General features: G+C 52.9%; 1 protein-coding gene across 31 annotated transcripts in view; it reads left to right on the plus strand.

Moving 5' to 3' along the window:
• MUC19 (mucin 19, oligomeric) overlaps nt 1–18,671 on the plus strand; it is a 301,846-nt gene that overhangs the window by 67,078 nt on the left and 216,097 nt on the right. For 26 of the 31 annotated variants that reach the window (XM_032347804.1, XM_032347806.1, XM_032347777.1 and 23 more), the window contains 10 exons: nt 1,712–1,747; nt 2,045–2,143; nt 4,521–4,559; nt 5,581–5,679; nt 7,779–7,814; nt 8,112–8,210; nt 10,588–10,626; nt 11,620–11,718; nt 13,819–13,854; nt 14,152–14,250. In XM_032347804.1, the coding sequence (XP_032203695.1) occupies nt 1,712–1,747; nt 2,045–2,143; nt 4,521–4,559; nt 5,581–5,679; nt 7,779–7,814; nt 8,112–8,210; nt 10,588–10,626; nt 11,620–11,718; nt 13,819–13,854; nt 14,152–14,250 (681 nt within the window). Of the gene's footprint in view, nt 1–1,711; nt 1,748–2,044; nt 2,144–4,520; nt 4,560–5,580; nt 5,680–7,778; nt 7,815–8,111; nt 8,211–10,587; nt 10,627–11,619; nt 11,719–13,818; nt 13,855–14,151; nt 14,251–16,628; nt 16,668–17,675; nt 17,909–18,671 lie in introns of those variants that run through there. The other 5 variants (XM_032347810.1, XM_032347787.1, XM_032347786.1 and 2 more) reach the window with 5 other exon arrangements.

The following is an 18,671-nucleotide window of genomic DNA, read 5'->3' on the forward strand; positions in this document are numbered from 1 at the left end:
AACATGGGAAAAGGAGAGATTTCCCTGGTCCATGACACTTCTTTGATGTCAATGACATCAACTTTCAGATGATGCCTGAAGCTTAACGATGAGACTCAAATCCCATTGAGAGCGTGGCCGATGGGCATCTTTCCTCCCAGAAGGAAGCTAGCCACGAAAGGTCTCAGGAGAGGTAGAGGCCAGATTCGAACCCCGAAAGCTCTGGGCCTCCTCTGGCATGGCTCCACAGTGGTGGGATCTGTGCGATAGGGCATGCTTCTGAGATGAAACGGACGACAGCGTGCTGGTCCTCGTGCGCCACGGACGGCGTTTGTCGTACCGTGGGTTTCAAGAACAAAAACGTGAGGGCCGTTCCACCGGTAGACATGATTTGGAGTCAAAGCCAACGATCCTGTGTTCACGCTGCCGTGTAGGGAGTGAGGCATTAACCTCAAAGGGCAGTCCAGTTTGCTCTCCTCGCAGTCCCATCTGCCCGTGGCCTCGCTCAGGCGGTCCACGTGTGCCACCTAACACCCGCGGTTGTCCAACGTAGCTCATCTTCCTCAAAGCCGGAGCTGTTCAAAGAATGGTTGCCAGACCAACAGCATCCCCCTCTCCAGGGATCTTTGCAGAAATGCCAGTGTTCCTGCCCCCGAGCCTAGCAACAGACACTGTGCCAGAGGGGCCCAGCAAATGGTCGGAACAGGCAGTCGAAGGCCGCAAAGCCTGTCACCGTTGAGACCATTTCCAGACTTTCGCCAGGTCCCCCCGAAGAACCCTTAGTCTATACCCCACCACAGGGGACTTCCCGAAACTCAGCTTGACACCCCGTCTCTCTCCACGTCTTCAAAGCCCTCCGGAGTTCTGGTCGCTTTCAGCAGGAACCAAAAGTCCGTCCCGGACCATGAGGCATCATTTCTTTAGTATGCACAGTGGGCTTTGACTTGGTGTGTTGATCTGTGGACCCATGGCCCAGTGATCCTCAGCTACATTTGTGTTGGCCTCGCCCGATTTCTGATGTCAGATTTCGGAGGCTGATCCTTTCTGGACAGAACGTTGCCAGCACACGATCCTTTGGTAGGGTGAAGGATCGAATCTGCGGCAGCCCAACGTACGCAGCGCGTTCTGCATGCCGTTAGAGTCGGGAATTTGCTGAAGGGTGAGGGGACTGAGCATGTAGTGTCTATGTTCACAAATCAAGGCCAGCATTCTTGGGGCATGATGGCAAGGGCTTCAGCTCGGTCTTGTGGCAGCCAGGCGGTCGACGGGACAGGGGCTTGGAGCAGGGCTCCTCAGTGTTGGGTCCACAAAGGAGGGCCACCCGGAACCGTTCGCTCCTGCTCCATGCTGTGCTACGAGGGGAGTAGCAATTTGTCGCGTGGCTTTTCCCTCTGTTGAGGAAAAGCTGACGGTTTCTTTGGGCTTGCGGTGTCAAATGTCCTTTCTGGATGTGTACGGCCCTTCCCCAAAGACGGCCTCCCACCAGGGCCGCTTGGAAATCGTAGAACAGCACACGTGCCCTGAGGAACGGCATGAGAGTCGACAGTCCAGGGTGAGGCTGGCAGGGTTCGGCTCCTGGATCTGCTGCCCACTACCTGGGTGACGTGGAGCAGGCCCCTGGGCCCCGGCTGCTCCGTGGGACCCCTAAGAGCGCCTGCGGGGGATGGCTTCTGTCAGAGCAAGTGCACTGATTTCTGCCCAGGGTAACGTGGAGTGTGCTGTCTCTTTTCAGGAGGAACCGGCAGCCCGACTGCAGCCGCCAGAGGAGGTAAAGAACCCAGCACGCCCCTGGAACCCAGCGCAGGAGAGCCCAGCACAGGGAAATCAGACAAGTCAGGATTGGCCCTTTAGCACCTATGTGGTGGCATTGAACGTGACACAGGGCGAACTCACGATTGAGCTGTGTGTGATGTGAGACTGATACTAGCTATGTAGCTGCAGACACCCTCGGAGTCCTTGAAAGCTGCTGTTGTGTGGGAAGCCTGACTTCTGTCCTGTCTGGGAAGAGGGACATGCAGAACCCTGCATGTGTAGGAGTCAAACCGTTTCCCCGTTGTTGTGTCAGGGACCCCGGAAGGTACAGAGGGCTTCACCACAGCCGCAGGGAGTGAGAAGACAAGTGGAGATTCAGCTGGCCCAGGCACAACCTTGGGAGACAGAGCAGGTATGGAAATACAAGGTGGAAAGCATCTGCTTCCTGACGTGCGGGAAGCTGCCGGTGGCTTCTGAGGGAGGGGATCCTAGCCAGCTGGTACTGCCCATCCTCTTGGGCGGCCCCCTGTCCTGGTTTGTTCATCTCGGCAGTGTTTCTCGAGCCTCTGCGCAGACGTGATGGATAGGGGAGCGGCGTGTGGTCAGACTCCCCAGATTCGGGCCTCTGGGCTTCTGAGCCTGAGTCTGGATGGGCATGGGGTCATGCTTTAGCCCGTCTGGCTCCAAGTGAGTGCGGAGGCCCGACAGGAACACGTGCGTGCAGCTGCTCCACGAGCCAGTGTCCGGAAAGTGCTTTGAAAGCAGAGGGCAACACAGTGTGTTCTGCTCCACCAAAGCTCCTAGTAGAGAGGTAGTGTGGGTTTGGAGCGGGAGCAGGGGATCAGCAGCCGGTGAGAGCCCTGGAGTCCCAAGCACTGAAAGGCTGGTGGGAGCGGGTTGAGAATGTCTTTCCGAGGCCAGGGCTTTTGTACGTCCCAGGGGGGTTTCTGGCACATCACGACGTGAGGTCTTCTAATGCATTTTGCCTCTTGCCCCAAAGTCAGAGTGTCAGACGGGCACAGCTAGAGGTTCTGTAGGAATTGTGTGGGCAGCAGGACTTCATTCTAAGAGCGCATCCATGGCGGCAGGGAAGTAAGGGCATCAGGCTAGGTATGCTGTCGAGGCCGAAAACGAAAGAAGTGGAATCCCTTCTGTTCTCCTTCCCAGCTGACTGCCCCTAGTTGAAGGCTTCGCATGCTTCCCACATCAGTTTTCTCCTTCCTTCGTGGAGGGGGAAGGACATACCCCTCCCTTATGGGACCTGTGGACAGACTCCCTGTGCTAGTGCCGCCTAGTGTAAGACCCAGGAAGTGCTCAGTCAAAGGCCCTCTCTGGCCACTAACCTTTTGAGGGAGCATCATCCACTGTGTACACGCCTTTCGATTTCAGCCAAGGAGCTGGAGGCTTGGAGGGAGCATGGTATGGATCCTTCTGAAGCTGACCTTGCAGGCAATTATATTGAAGAACACTAGAATGTGCACTGCAAGAATGGCCAAACAGTGTTCGTTTCCGTCCAAGCAAAAGGGATCCTCTGAGGGCTCACGCCGCCTTCGTAGTAGCTAGAAAATTCATTGTACTCCCATCTGTGACGGGTTTCAAGAGACTCGAGGGCCCGGATTCAAGATGGGTCCCCGCCATCCCCATCTCCAAAACACCACACAAAAAGAGAAAGAGAGGGAGAGAGAAGCGGAGCCCATTGCCTCGTTTTAGCCCCACCCTTCACCAGGAAAGCCCTAGACGTGTGTTTTCTCACTCATACGCTACAGACATTTGCGATGTGTCCTCTACCATGTGTGGTGAGCCACTGTGTTCCCCTTCACCCGGTGTGGCTCAGAACCCGTTTAGACGTGGCCATTTTGCAGAAGAGTTGATTGTGTCCCACGGGAAGAGGCTGCCTTGAATGAAGGGTGGTTGTGTCCAATTGGAAGGAGCTCAGATGAGAATCACTGAAATGCCCCAGAGGTGACCTTTCTCCAGGGAACTGGAATCGGCACGGAAATGGTCGAGAGGATCAGGGTCTATCCTGCCGCATCATTGTCCCCTGGGGAGTCTCTGGGGGTCAGGGTCAAAGAGTCTTTCTACATGACCCTTCCATGCCGATGAGCAAGACGTGTCCATTCCATGTCCCGTCAGCTTGGGATTGGTGGGAAAAGATGAGATCTGTATTGGTCTGTTGGTGGAGTGTGCCTGGCCCGGACTGGGTAAGACTTGTCAATTCAAGCATGACACTACCTTTGCGAATGCTCACATCAACTTCTCTCGCACTACTTAACACATGGATCATAGCGATGGTGTGAAGCATTCCAAAAAGGACACGGTAGTACTCACGTCATGTTCTCTTCTCTGTTTCTCTGGTCTCAAGTATGGCATTTCCATCACTAGGAAGCCTGGGTGCTCCCAAAACTACAAGAGGCGGTACATGATTCACAGAGGCAGCATTACCTGAAAACGCCCTATGACTTATGGTCAGAGGGACTGGATGGCTTGGATTTCAGTCCCAGCCTTGTCAGTGACCAGAGCCATCTTGCAGAAATCACTTACTTTTCATGAGGCCCATTCTGTTCTTCCTTTTGGTTTTCTTTTGTTTTGTTTTGTTTTTCCCTTTGTGGTGAACGAGCAAGATGGGCAGAGGGAGAGGGGGAGAGAGCATCCGAAGCCGTCTCCACACCCAGCTGGGAGCCCAACCCCCGGTTACATCCCACAACCCTGCGATCAGGAGCAGAGCCTTAACACAGAGGCTTAAGTGACTGAGTCCGCAAGTGGCCCCTCATTTCTTTCTTTCTCCTCAGGAACAGCTCGAGGTCTCCAGACTGAACGTTCTACTACAGGTGAGTATATTATGCCAAAAATTTATTGGGGACTACGAAAAAAAGAAAAAAAAGACAAAGAGGAAGAAGAAGAAGAAGAAGAAGAAGAAGAAGAAGAAGAAGAAGAAGAAGAAGAAAAAGAAGAAGAACAAGATGAAGAACAAGAAGAAGAACAAGAAGAAGAACAAGAAGAAGAACAAGAAGAACAAGAACAAGAACAAGAACAAGAAGAACAAGAAGAAGAAGAAGAAGAAAAAGGATAGAATAAAAGAAAAAAAGGCTCAGGCTGAAAATGTTGTGAAATTCGGGTTTTTGAGACAGAATTTGTATGAGAGTATGGCTTTGGAGAAAGACCGGCAAAGAAGGAATTTACAGAGCTTTGACTATGGTTATCAAATCTTATTTCCAAAGACTTAAATTTCACTTGGTTTGGACCAGGTTAGAGCGATGGGCTTAAGTAGAGGGTCCCCTTCGACTTTCCTCCATCCCGTTTCACAAGAATATCGTCTCTCTGACAGAACTCAGGAGCATCACACTCCACAGGTTAAAGAAAAAAAAAAAACAATTTTAAAAAAGGTAGACTAGCCTAAGAGGAAAGGTGCCTCTGTCTAAGGACATATTTTGACCTCGTAGGTGTTTTAAGTGGAAGGGTGCCATGAGCTCCATCCTGTCATTTCCTCATTGTTCCTAGCATCCCTGAGGGATAGTGTGATGAGGGCGGGAGGTTCCATTTCTTTGGATGCAAGGTCACGGTGATATGTAGAGGAAGACGTAAGATGACCCAGTTGGAGATGTGGAAAGTACGAGTGTGGCAAAGAAGGCCGCAACCACCCCAAGAAGGAAGTAGCAAGGATGATAACAAAAAGCGGAGCAGAGTTATATTAGAACAAAATCTCCGGGAAGTCTGGACAGCAAGTCGCTGGAAGAACGTCGATTCCATTTCCTCGGGGGCGGGGGCGACTGGCGGGAGAGGTCCATTCCCCTTTGGGCGAAAAAGGGCAAGTGTGTTTGAAATGAGCAGTTCATTCTACGGTTTTCTCAGGTGTTGCTGGACGTCCGGTTTCCACGACCCTCAATGCTGGCAGCCTAGGCAGCACTGGAGCGGGCCCCGCCTTCACCAGTAGCCCTGGCCATACACCAGGTAAAGCCAGTTCCCAACAACGGAGCCCGTCGATGCCTAAGCAACTGGTTTCAGGCAGTGCTGCTCAGTCCAATAGCGTCCAGACTGGCAGACATCTGACCCGTTCTGTCGACTGGTGATAGCACGTATACCCGTATTCAGCAGGGTTTTCCATCTTTTGTGCTTGCTCTTGATGATGTTGTTGTTGTCGTCGTCCTTCTCTTGACCCTGAAGAGAAAGGCACAAGGGACACAGGCTTCAGAGCAGGCGAGGCCAAGAAGTGATTGAAAGGCCATGTCTTCCATAGCTTCCCAGTACCAGTCGTCCTGGATTTCACGTCAGGACCCTTTGGAGATTCTTGGACAGGAGGGGTGCTAAGTGAGCTGATGGCGTTGGGATGACATTCAGTAACATGGGAAAAGGAGAGATTTCCCTGGTCCATGACACTTCTTTGATGTCAATGACATCAACTTTCAGATGATGCCTGAAGCTTAACGATGAGACCCAAATCCCATTGAGAGCGTGGCCGATGGGAATCTTTCCTCCCAGAAGGAAGCTAGCCACGAAAGGTCTCAGGAGAGGTAGAGGCCAGATTCGAACCCCGAAAGCTCTGGGCCTCCTCTGGCATGGCTCCACAGTGGTGGGATCTGTGCGATAGGGCATGCTTCTGAGATGAAACGGACGACAGCGTGCTGGTCCTCGTGCGCCACGGACGGCGTTTGTCGTACCGTGGGTTTCAAGAACAAAAACGTGAGGGCCGTTCCACCGGTAGACATGATTTGGAGTCAAAGCCAACGATCCTGTGTTCACGCTGCCGTGTAGGGAGTGAGGCATTAACCTCAAAGGGCAGTCCAGTTTGCTCTCCTCGCAGTCCCATCTGCCCGTGGCCTCGCTCAGGCGGTCCACGTGTGCCACCTAACACCCGCGGTTGTCCAACGTAGCTCATCTTCCTCAAAGCCGGAGCTGTTCAAAGAATGGTTGCCAGACCAACAGCATCCCCCTCTCCAGGGATCTTTGCAGAAATGCCAGTGTTCCTGCCCCCGAGCCTAGCAACAGACACTGTGCCAGAGGGGCCCAGCAAATGGTCGGAACAGGCAGTCGAAGGCCGCAAAGCCTGTCACCGTTGAGACCATTTCCAGACTTTCGCCAGGTCCCCCCGAAGAACCCTTAGTCTATACCCCACCACAGGGGACTTCCCGAAACTCAGCTTGACACCCCGTCTCTCTCCACGTCTTCAAAGCCCTCCGGAGTTCTGGTCGCTTTCAGCAGGAACCAAAAGTCCGTCCCGGACCATGAGGCATCATTTCTTTAGTATGCACAGTGGGCTTTGACTTGGTGTGTTGATCTGTGGACCCATGGCCCAGTGATCCTCAGCTACATTTGTGTTGGCCTCGCCCGATTTCTGATGTCAGATTTCGGAGGCTGATCCTTTCTGGACAGAACGTTGCCAGCACATGATCCTTTGGTAGGGTGAAGGATCGAATCTGCGGCAGCCCAACGTACGCAGCGCGTTCTGCATGCCGTTAGAGTCGGGAATTTGCTGAAGGGTGAGGGGACTGAGCATGTAGTGTCTATGTTCACAAATCAAGGCCAGCATTCTTGGGGCATGATGGCAAGGGCTTCAGCTCGGTCTTGTGGCAGCCAGGCGGTCGACGGGACAGGGGCTTGGAGCAGGGCTCCTCAGTGTTGGGTCCACAAAGGAGGGCCACCCGGAACCGTTCGCTCCTGCTCCATGCTGTGCTACGAGGGGAGTAGCAATTTGTCGCGTGGCTTTTCCCTCTGTTGAGGAAAAGCTGACGGTTTCTTTGGGCTTGCGGTGTCAAATGTCCTTTCTGGATGTGTACGGCCCTTCCCCAAAGACGGCCTCCCACCAGGGCCGCTTGGAAATCGTAGAACAGCACACGTGCCCTGAGGAACGGCATGAGAGTCGACAGTCCAGGGTGAGGCTGGCAGGGTTCGGCTCCTGGATCTGCTGCCCACTACCTGGGTGACGTGGAGCAGGCCCCTGGGCCCCGGCTGCTCCGTGGGACCCCTAAGAGCGCCTGCGGGGGATGGCTTCTGTCATAGCAAGTGCACTGATTTCTGCCCAGGGTAACGTGGAGTGTGCTGTCTCTTTTCAGGAGGAACCGGCAGCCCGACTGCAGCCGCCAGAGGAGGTAAAGAACCCAGCACGCCCCTGGAACCCAGCGCAGGAGAGCCCAGCACAGGGAAATCAGACAAGTCAGGATTGGCCCTTTAGCACCTATGTGGTGGCATTGAACGTGACACAGGGCGAACTCACGATTGAGCTGTGTGTGATGTGAGACTGATACTAGCTATGTAGCTGCAGACACCCTCGGAGTCCTTGAAAGCTGCTGTTGTGTGGGAAGCCTGACTTCTGTCCTGTCTGGGAAGAGGGACATGCAGAACCCTGCATGTGTAGGAGTCAAACCGTTTCCCCGTTGTTGTGTCAGGGACCCCGGAAGGTACAGAGGGCTTCACCACAGCCGCAGGGAGTGAGAAGACAAGTGGAGATTCAGCTGGCCCAGGCACAACCTTGGGAGACAGAGCAGGTATGGAAATACAAGGTGGAAAGCATCTGCTTCCTGACGTGCGGGAAGCTGCCGGTGGCTTCTGAGGGAGGGGATCCTAGCCAGCTGGTACTGCCCATCCTCTTGGGCGGCCCCCTGTCCTGGTTTGTTCATCTCGGCAGTGTTTCTCGAGCCTCTGCGCAGACGTGATGGATAGGGGAGCGGCGTGTGGTCAGACTCCCCAGATTCGGGCCTCTGGGCTTCTGAGCCTGAGTCTGGATGGGCATGGGGTCATGCTTTAGCCCGTCTGGCTCCAAGTGAGTGCGGAGGCCCGACAGGAACACGTGCGTGCAGCTGCTCCACGAGCCAGTGTCCGGAAAGTGCTTTGAAAGCAGAGGGCAACACAGTGTGTTCTGCTCCACCAAAGCTCCTAGTAGAGAGGTAGTGTGGGTTTGGAGCGGGAGCAGGGGATCAGCAGCCGGTGAGAGCCCTGGAGTCCCAAGCACTGAAAGGCTGGTGGGAGCGGGTTGAGAATGTCTTTCCGAGGCCAGGGCTTTTGTACGTTTCAGGGGGGTTTCTGGCACATCACGACGTGAGGTCTTCTAATGCATTTTGCCTCTTGTCCCAAAGTCAGAGTGTCAGACGGGCACAGCTAGAGGTTCTGTAGGAATTGTGTGGGCAGCAGGACTTTATTCTAAGAGCGCATCCATGGCGGCAGGGAAGTAAGGGCATCAGGCTAGGTATGCTGTCGAGGCCGAAAACGAAAGAAGTGGAATCCCTTCTGTTCTCCTTCCCAGCTGACTGCCCCTAGTTGAAGGCTTCGCATGCTTCCCACATCAGTTTTCTCCTTCCTTCGTGGAGGGGGAAGGACATACCCCTCCCTTATGGGACCTGTGGACAGACTCCCTGTGCTAGTGCCGCCTAGTGTAAGACGCAGGAAGTGCTCAGTCCAAGGCCCTCTCTGGCCACTAACCTTTTGAGGGAGCATCATCCACTGTGTACACGCCTTTCGATTTCAGCCAAGGAGCTGGAGGCTTGGAGGGAGCATGGTATGGATCCTTCTGAAGCTGACCTTGCAGGCAATTATACTGAAGAACACTAGAATGTGCACTGCAAGAATGGCCAAACAGTGTTCGTTTCCGTCCAAGCAAAAGGGATCCTCTGAGGGCTCACGCCGCCTTCGTAGTAGCTAGAAAATTCATTGTACTCCCATCTGTGACGGGTTTCAAGAGACTCGAGGGCCCGGATTCAAGATGGGTCCCCGCCATCCCCATCTCCAAAACACCACACAAAAAGAGAAAGAGAGGGAGAGAGAAGCGGAGCCCATTGCCTCGTTTTAGCCCCACCCTTCACCAGGAAAGCCCTAGACGTGTGTTTTCTCACTCATACGCTACAGACATTTGCGATGTGTCCTCTACCATGTGTGGTGAGCCACTGTGTTCCCCTTCACCCGGTGTGGCTCAGAACCCGTTTAGACGTGGCCATTTTGCAGAAGAGTTGATTGTGTCCCACGGGAAGAGGCTGCCTTGAATGAAGGGTGGTTGTGTCCAATTGGAAGGAGCTCAGATGAGAATCACTGAAATGCCCCAGAGGTGACCTTTCTCCAGGGAACTGGAATCGGCACGGAAATGGTCGAGAGGATCAGGGTCTATCCTGCCGCATCATTGTCCCCTGGGGAGTCTCTGGGGGTCAGGGTCAAAGAGTCTTTCTACATGACCCTTCCATGCCGATGAGCAAGACGTGTCCATTCCATGTCCCGTCAGCTTGGGATTGGTGGGAAAAGATGAGATCTGTATTGGTCTGTTGGTGGAGTGTGCCTGGCCCGGACTGGGTAAGACTTGTCAATTCAAGCATGACACTACCTTTGCGAATGCTCACATCAACTTCTCTCGCACTACTTAACACATGGATCATAGCGATGGTGTGAAGCATTCCAAAAAGGACACGGTAGTACTCACGTCATGTTCTCTTCTCTGTTTCTCTGGTCTCAAGTATGGCATTTCCATCACTAGGAAGCCTGGGTGCTCCCAAAACTACAAGAGGCGGTACATGATTCACAGAGGCAGCATTACCTGAAAACGCCCTATGACTTATGGTCAGAGGGACTGGATGGCTTGGATTTCAGTCCCAGCCTTGTCAGTGACCAGAGCCATCTTGCAGAAATCACTTACTTTTCATGAGGCCCATTCTGTTCTTCCTTTTGGTTTTCTTTTGTTTTGTTTTGTTTTTCCCTTTGTGGTGAACGAGCAAGATGGGCAGAGGGAGAGGGGGAGAGAGCATCCGAAGCCGTCTCCACACCCAGCTGGGAGCCCAACCCCCGGTTACATCCCACAACCCTGCGATCAGGAGCAGAGCCTTAACACAGAGGCTTAAGTGACTGAGTCCGCAAGTGGCCCCTCATTTCTTTCTTTCTCCTCAGGAACAGCTCGAGGTCTCCAGACTGAACGTTCTACTACAGGTGAGTATATTATGCCAAAAATTTATTGGGGACTACGAAAAAAAGAAAAAAAAAGACGAAGAGGAAGAAGAAGAAGAAGAAGAAGAAGAAGAAGAAGAAGAAGAAGAAGAAGAAGAAGAAGAAGAAGAAGAAGAAGAACAAGAAGAAGAACAAGAAGAAGAACAAGAACAAGAACAAGAAGAGCAAGAAGAAGAAGAAGAAGAAAAAGGATAGAAAAAAAGAAAAAAAGGCTCAGGCTGAAAATGTTGTGAAATTCGGGTTTTTGAGACAGAATTTGTATGAGAGTATGGCTTTGGAGAAAGACCGGCAAAGAAGGAATTTACAGAGCTTTGACTATGGTTATCAAATCTTATTTCCAAAGACTTAAATTTCACTTGGTTTGGACCAGGTTAGAGCGACGGGCTTAAGTAGGGGGTCCCCTTCGACTTTCCTCCATCCCGTTTCACAAGAATATCGTCTCTCTGACAGAACTCAGGAGCATCACACTCCACAGGTTAAAGAAAAAAAAAAAAACAATTTTAAAAAAGGTAGACTAGCCTAAGAGGAAAGGTGCCTCTGTCTAAGGACATATTTTGACCTCGTAGGTGTTTTAAGTGGAAGGGTGCCATGAGCTCCATCCTGTCATTTCCTCATTGTTCCTAGCATCCCTGAGGGATAGTGTGATGAGGGCGGGAGGTTCCATTTCTTTGGATGCAAGGTCACGGTGATATGTAGAGGAAGACGTAAGATGACCCAGTTGGAGATGTGGAAAGTACGAGTGTGGCAAAGAAGGCCGCAACCACCCCAAGAAGGAAGTAGCAAGGATGATAACAAAAAGCGGAGCAGAGTTATATTAGAACAAAATCTCCGGGAAGTCTGGACAGCAAGTCGCTGGAAGAACGTCGATTCCATTTCCTCGGGGGCGGGGGCGACGGGCGGGAGAGGTCCATTCCCCTTTGGGCGAAAAAGGGCAAGTGTGTTTGAAATGAGCAGTTCATTCTACGGTTTTCTCAGGTGTTGCTGGACGTCCGGTTTCCACGACCCTCAATGCTGGCAGCCTAGGCAGCACTGGAGCGGGCCCTGCCTTCACCAGTAGCCCTGGCCACACACCAGGTAAAGCCAGTTCCCAACAACGGAGCCCGTCGACGCCTAAGCAACTGGTTTCAGGCAGTGCTGCTCAGTCCAATAGCGTCCAGACTGGCAGACATCTGACCCGTTCTGTCGACTGGTGATAGCACGTATACCCGTATTCAGCAGGGTTTTCCATCTTTTGTGCTTGCTCTTGATGATGTTGTTGTTGTCGTCGTCCTTCTCTTGACCCTGAAGAGAAAGGCACAAGGGACACAGGCTTCAGAGCAGGCGAGGCCAAGAAGTGATTGAAAGGCCATGTCTTCCATAGCTTCCCAGTACCAGTCGTCCTGGATTTCACGTCAGGACCCCTTGGAGATTCTTGGACAGGAGGGGTGCTAAGTGAGCTGATGGCGTTGGGATGACATTCAGTAACATGGGAAAAGGAGAGATTTCCCTGGTCCATGACACTTCTTTGATGTCAATGACATCAACTTTCAGATGATGCCTGAAGCTTAACGATGAGACTCAAATCCCATTGAGAGCGTGGCCGATGGGCATCTTTCCTCCCAGAAGGAAGCTAGCCACGAAAGGTCTCAGGAGAGGTAGAGGCCAGATTCGAACCCCGAAAGCTCTGGGCCTCCTCTGGCATGGCTCCACAGTGGTGGGATCTGTGCGATAGGGCATGCTTCTGAGATGAAACGGACGACAGCGTGCTGGTCCTCGTGCGCCACGGACGGCGTTTGTCGTACCGTGGGTTTCAAGAACAAAAACGTGAGGGCCGTTCCACCGGTAGACATGATTTGGAGTCAAAGCCAACGATCCTGTGTTCACGCTGCCGTGTAGGGAGTGAGGCATTAACCTCAAAGGGCAGTCCAGTTTGCTCTCCTCGCAGTCCCATCTGCCCGTGGCCTCGCTCAGGCGGTCCACGTGTGCCACCTAACACCCGCGGTTGTCCAACGTAGCTCATCTTCCTCAAAGCCGGAGCTGTTCAAAGAATGGTTGCCAGACCAACAGCATCCCCCTCTCCAGGGATCTTTGCAGAAATGCCAGTGTTCCTGCCCCCGAGCCTAGCAACAGACACTGTGCCAGAGGGGCCCAGCAAATGGTCGGAACAGGCAGTCGAAGGCCGCAAAGCCTGTCACCGTTGAGTCCATTTCCAGACTTTCGCCAGGTCCCCCCGAAGAACCCTTAGTCTATACCCCACCACAGGGGACTTCCCGAAACTCAGCTTGACACCCCGTCTCTCTCCACGTCTTCAAAGCCCTCCGGAGTTCTGGTCGCTTTCAGCAGGAACCAAAAGTCCGTCCCGGGCCATGAGGCATCATTTCTTTAGTATGCACAGTGGGCTTTGACTTGGTGTGTTGATCTGTGGACCCATGGCCCAGTGATCCTCAGCTACATTTGTGTTGGCCTCGCCCGATTTCTGATGTCAGATTTCGGAGGCTGATCCTTTCTGGACAGAACGTTGCCAGCACACTGATCCTTTGGTAGGGTGAAGGATCGAATCTGCGGCAGCCCAACGTACGCAGCGCGTTCTGCATGCCGTTAGAGTCGGGAATTTGCTGAAGGGTGAGGGGACTGAGCATGTAGTGTCTATGTTCACAAATCAAGGCCAGCATTCTTGGGGCATGATGGCAAGGGCTTCAGCTCGGTCTTGTGGCAGCCAGGCGGTCGACGGGACAGGGGCTTGGAGCAGGGCTCCTCAGTGTTGGGTCCACAAAGGAGGGCCACCCGGAACCGTTCGCTCCTGCTCCATGCTGTGCTACGAGGGGAGTAGCAATTTGTCGCGTGGCTTTTCCCTCTGTTGAGGAAAAGCTGACGGTTTCTTTGGGCTTGCGGTGTCAAATGTCCTTTCTGGATGTGTACGGCCCTTCCCCAAAGACGGCCTCCCACCAGGGCCGCTTGGAAATCGTAGAACAGCACACGTGCCCTGAGGAACGGCATGAGAGTCGACAGTCCAGGGTGAGGCTGGCAGGGTTCGGCTCCTGGATCTGCTGCCCACTACCTGGGTGACGTGGAGCAGGCCCCTGGGCCCCGGCTGCTCCGTGGGACCCCTAAGAGCGCCTGCGGGGGATGGCTTCTGTCAGAGCAAGTGCACTGATTTCTGCCCAGGGTAACGTGGAGTGTGCTGTCTCTTTTCAGGAGGAACCGGCAGCCCGACTGCAGCCGCCAGAGGAGGTAAAGAACCCAGCACGCCCCTGGAACCCAGCGCAGGAGAGCCCAGCACAGGGAAATCAGACAAGTCAGGATTGGCCCTTTAGCACCTATGTGGTGGCATTGAACGTGACACAGGGCGAACTCACGATTGAGCTGTGTGTGATGTGAGACTGATACTAGCTATGTAGCTGCAGACACCCTCGGAGTCCTTGAAAGCTGCTGTTGTGTGGGAAGCCTGACTTCTGTCCTGTCTGGGAAGAGGGACATGCAGAACCCTGCATGTGTAGGAGTCAAACCGTTTCCCCGTTGTTGTGTCAGGGACCCCGGAAGGTACAGAGGGCTTCACCACAGCCGCAGGGAGTGAGAAGACAAGTGGAGATTCAGCTGGCCCAGGCACAACCTTGGGAGACAGAGCAGGTATGGAAATACAAGGTGGAAAGCATCTGCTTCCTGACGTGCGGGAAGCTGCCGGTGGCTTCTGAGGGAGGGGATCCTAGCCAGCTGGTACTGCCCATCCTCTTGGGCGGCCCCCTGTCCTGGTTTGTTCATCTCGGCAGTGTTTCTCGAGCCTCTGCGCAGACGTGATGGATAGGGGAGCGGCGTGTGGTCAGACTCCCCAGATTCGGGCCTCTGGGCTTCTGAGCCTGAGTCTGGATGGGCATGGGGTCATGCTTTAGCCCGTCTGGCTCCAAGTGAGTGCGGAGGCCCGACAGGAACACGTGCGTGCAGCTGCTCCACGAGCCAGTGTCCGGAAAGTGCTTTGAAAGCAGAGGGCAACACAGTGTGTTCTGCTCCACCAAAGCTCCTAGTAGAGAGGTAGTGTGGGTTTGGAGCGGGAGCAGGGGATCAGCAGCCGGTGAGAGCCCTGGAGTCCCAAGCACTGAAAGGCTGGTGGGAGCGGGTTGAGAATGTCTTTCCGAGGCCAGGGCTTTTGTACGTCCCAGGGGGGTTTCTGGCACATCACGACGTGAGGTCTTCTAATGCATTTTGCCTCTTGTCCCAAAGTCAGAGTGTCAGACGGGCACAGCTAGAGGTTCTGTAGGAATTGTGTGGGCAGCAGGACTTTATTCTAAGAGCGCATCCATGGCGGCAGGGAAGTAAGGGCATCAGGCTAGGTATGCTGTCGAGGCCGAAAACGAAAGAAGTGGAATCCCTTCTGTTCTCCTTCCCAGCTGTACTGCCCCTAGTTGAAGGCTTCGCATGCTTCCCACATCAGTTTTCTCCTTCCTTCGTGGAGGGGGAAGGACATACCCCTCCCTTATGGGACCTGTGGACAGACTCCCTGTGCTAGTGCCGCCTAGTGTAAGACCCAGGAAGTGCTCAGTCAAAGGCCCTCTCTGGCCACTAACCTTTTGAGGGAGCATCATCCACTGTGTACACGCCTTTCGATTTCAGCCAAGGAGCTGGAGGCTTGGAGGGAGCATGGTATGGATCCTTCTGAAGCTGACCTTGCAGGCAATTATATTGAAGAACACTAGAATGTGCACTGCAAGAATGGCCAAACAGTGTTCGTTTCCGTCCAAGCAAAAGGGATCCTCTGAGGGCTCACGCCGCCTTCGTAGTAGCTAGAAAATTCATTGTACTCCCATCTGTGACGGGTTTCAAGAGACTCGAGGGCCCGGATTCAAGATGGGTCCCCGCCATCCCCATCTCCAAAACACCACACAAAAAGAGAAAGAGAGGGAGAGAGAAGCGGAGCCCATTGCCTCGTTTTAGCCCCACCCTTCACCAGGAAAGCCCTAGACGTGTGTTTTCTCACTCATACGCTACAGACATTTGCAATGTGTCCTCTACCATGTGTGGTGAGCCACTGTGTTCCCCTTCACCCGGTGTGGCTCAGAACCCGTTTAGACGTGGCCATTTTGCAGAAGAGTTGATTGTGTCCCACGGGAAGAGGCTGCCTTGAATGAAGGGTGGTTGTGTCCAATTGGAAGGAGCTCAGATGAGAATCACTGAAATGCCCCAGAGGTGACCTTTCTCCAGGGAACTGGAATCGGCACGGAAATGGTCGAGAGGATCAGGGTCTATCCTGCCGCATCATTGTCCCCTGGGGAGTCTCTGGGGGTCAGGGTCAAAGAGTCTTTCTACATGACCCTTCCATGCCGATGAGCAAGACGTGTCCATTCCATGTCCCGTCAGCTTGGGATTGGTGGGAAAAGATGAGATCTGTATTGGTCTGTTGGTGGAGTGTGCCTGGCCCGGACTGGGTAAGACTTGTCAATTCAAGCATGACACTACCTTTGCGAATGCTCACATCAACTTCTCTCGCACTACTTAACACATGGATCATAGCGATGGTGTGAAGCATTCCAAAAAGGACACGGTAGTACTCACGTCATGTTCTCTTCTCTGTTTCTCTGGTCTCAAGTATGGCATTTCCATCACTAGGAAGCCTGGGTGCTCCCAAAACTACAAGAGGCGGTACATGATTCACAGAGGCAGCATTACCTGAAAACGCCCTATGACTTATGGTCAGAGGGACTGGATGGCTTGGATTTCAGTCCCAGCCTTGTCAGTGACCAGAGCCATCTTGCAGAAATCACTTACTTTTCATGAGGCCCATTCTGTTCTTCCTTTTGGTTTTCTTTTGTTTTGTTTTGTTTTTCCCTTTGTGGTGAACGAGCAAGATGGGCAGAGGGAGAGGGGGAGAGAGCATCCGAAGCCGTCTCCACACCCAGCTGGGAGCCCAACCCCCGGTTACATCCCACAACCCTGCGATCAGGAGCAGAGCCTTAACACAGAGGCTTAAGTGACTGAGTCCGCAAGTGGCCCCTCATTTCTTTCTTTCTCCTCAGGAACAGCTCGAGGTCTCCAGACTGAACGTTCTACTACAGGTGAGTATATTATGCCAAAAATTTATTGGGGACTACGAAAAAAAGAAAAAAAAGATGAAGAGGAAGAAGAAGAAGAAGAAGAAGAAGAAGAAGAAGAAGAACAAGAAGAAGAAGAAGAAGAAGAAGAAGAAGAAGAACAAGAAGAAGAACAAGAAGAAGAACAAGAAGAAGAAGAAGAAGAAGAAGAAGAAGAAGAAGAAGAAGAAGAAGAAGAAGAAGAAAAAGGATAGAAAAAAAGAAAAAAAGGCTCAGGCTGAAAATGTTGTGAAATTCGGGTTTTTGAGACAGAATTTGTATGAGAGTATGGCTTTGGAGAAAGACCAGCAAAGAAGGAATTTACAGAGCTTTGACTATGGTTATCAAATCTTATTTCCAAAGACTTAAATTTCACTTGGTTTGGACCAGGTTAGAGCGACGGGCTTAAGTAGGGGGTCCCCTTCGACTTTCCTCCATCCCGTTTCACAAGAATATCGTCTCTCTGACAGAACTCAGGAGCATCACACTCCACAGGTTAAAGAAAAAAAAAAACAATTTTAAAAAAGGTAGACTAGCCTAAGAGGAAAGGTGCTTCTGTCTAAGGACATATTTTGACCTCGTAGGTTTTTTAAGTGGAAGGGTGCCATGAGCTCCATCCTGTCATTTCCTCATTGTTCCTAGCATCCCTGAGGGATAGTGTGATGAGGGCGGGAGGTTCCATTTCTTTGGATGCAAGGTCACGGTGATATGTAGAGGAAGACGTAAGATGACCCAGTTGGAGATGTGGAAAGTACGAGTGTGGCAAAGAAGGCCGCAACCACCCCAAGAAGGAAGTAGCAAGGATGATAACAAAAAGCGGAGCAGAGTTATATTAGAACAAAATCTCCGGGAAGTCTGGACAGCAAGTCGCTGGAAGAACGTCGATTCCATTTCCTCGGGGGCGGGGGCGACTGGCGGGAGAGGTCCATTCCCCTTTGGGCGAAAAAGGGCAAGTGTGTTTGAAATGAGCAGTTCATTCTACGGTTTTCTCAGGTGTTGCTGGACGTCCGGTTTCCACGACCCTCAATGCTGGCAGCCTAGGCAGCACTGGAGCGGGCCCCGCCTTCACCAGTAGCCCTGGCCACACACCAGGTAAAGCCAGTTCCCAACAACGGAGCCCGTCGACGCCTAAGCAACTGGTTTCAGGCAGTGCTGCTCAGTCCAATAGCGTCCAGACTGGCAGACATCTGACCCGTTCTGTCGACTGGTGATAGCACGTATACCCGTATTCAGCAGGGTTTTCCATCTTTTGTGCTTGCTCTTGATGATGTTGTTGTTGTCGTCGTCCTTCTCTTGACCCTGAAGAGAAAGGCACAAGGGACACAGGCTTCAGAGCAGGCGAGGCCAAGAAGTGATTGAAAGGCCATGTCTTCCATAGCTTCCCAGTACCAGTCGTCCTGGATTTCACGTCAGGACCCCTTGGAGATTCTTGGACAGGAGGGGTGCTAAGTGAGCTGATGGCGTTGGGATGACATTCAGTAACATGGGAAAAGGAGAGATTTCCCTGGTCCATGACACTTCTTTGATGTCAATGACATCAACTTTCGGATGATGCCTGAAGCTTAACGATGAGACTCAAATCCCATTGAGAGCGTGGCCGATGGGCATCTTTCCTCCCAGAAGGAAGCTAGCCACGAAAGGTCTCAGGAGAGGTAGAGGCCAGATTCGAACCCCGAAAGCTCTGGGCCTCCTCTGGCATGGCTCCACAGTGGTGGGATCTGTGCGATAGGGCATGCTTCTGAGATGAAACGGACGACAGCGTGCTGGTCCTCGTGCGCCACGGACGGCGTTTGTCGTACCGTGGGTTTCAAGAACAAAAACGTGAGGGCCGTTCCACCGGTAGACATGATTTGGAGTCAAAGCCAACGATCCTGTGTTCACGCTGCCGTGTAGGGAGTGAGGCATTAACCTCAAAGGGCAGTCCAGTTTGCTCTCCTCGCAGTCCCATCTGCCCGTGGCCTCGCTCAGGCGGTCCACGTGTGCCACCTA

This window comes from Mustela erminea, chromosome 6 (genome assembly GCF_009829155.1).
Source record: "Mustela erminea isolate mMusErm1 chromosome 6, mMusErm1.Pri, whole genome shotgun sequence".
Taxonomy (NCBI): Eukaryota; Metazoa; Chordata; class Mammalia; order Carnivora; family Mustelidae; genus Mustela; species Mustela erminea.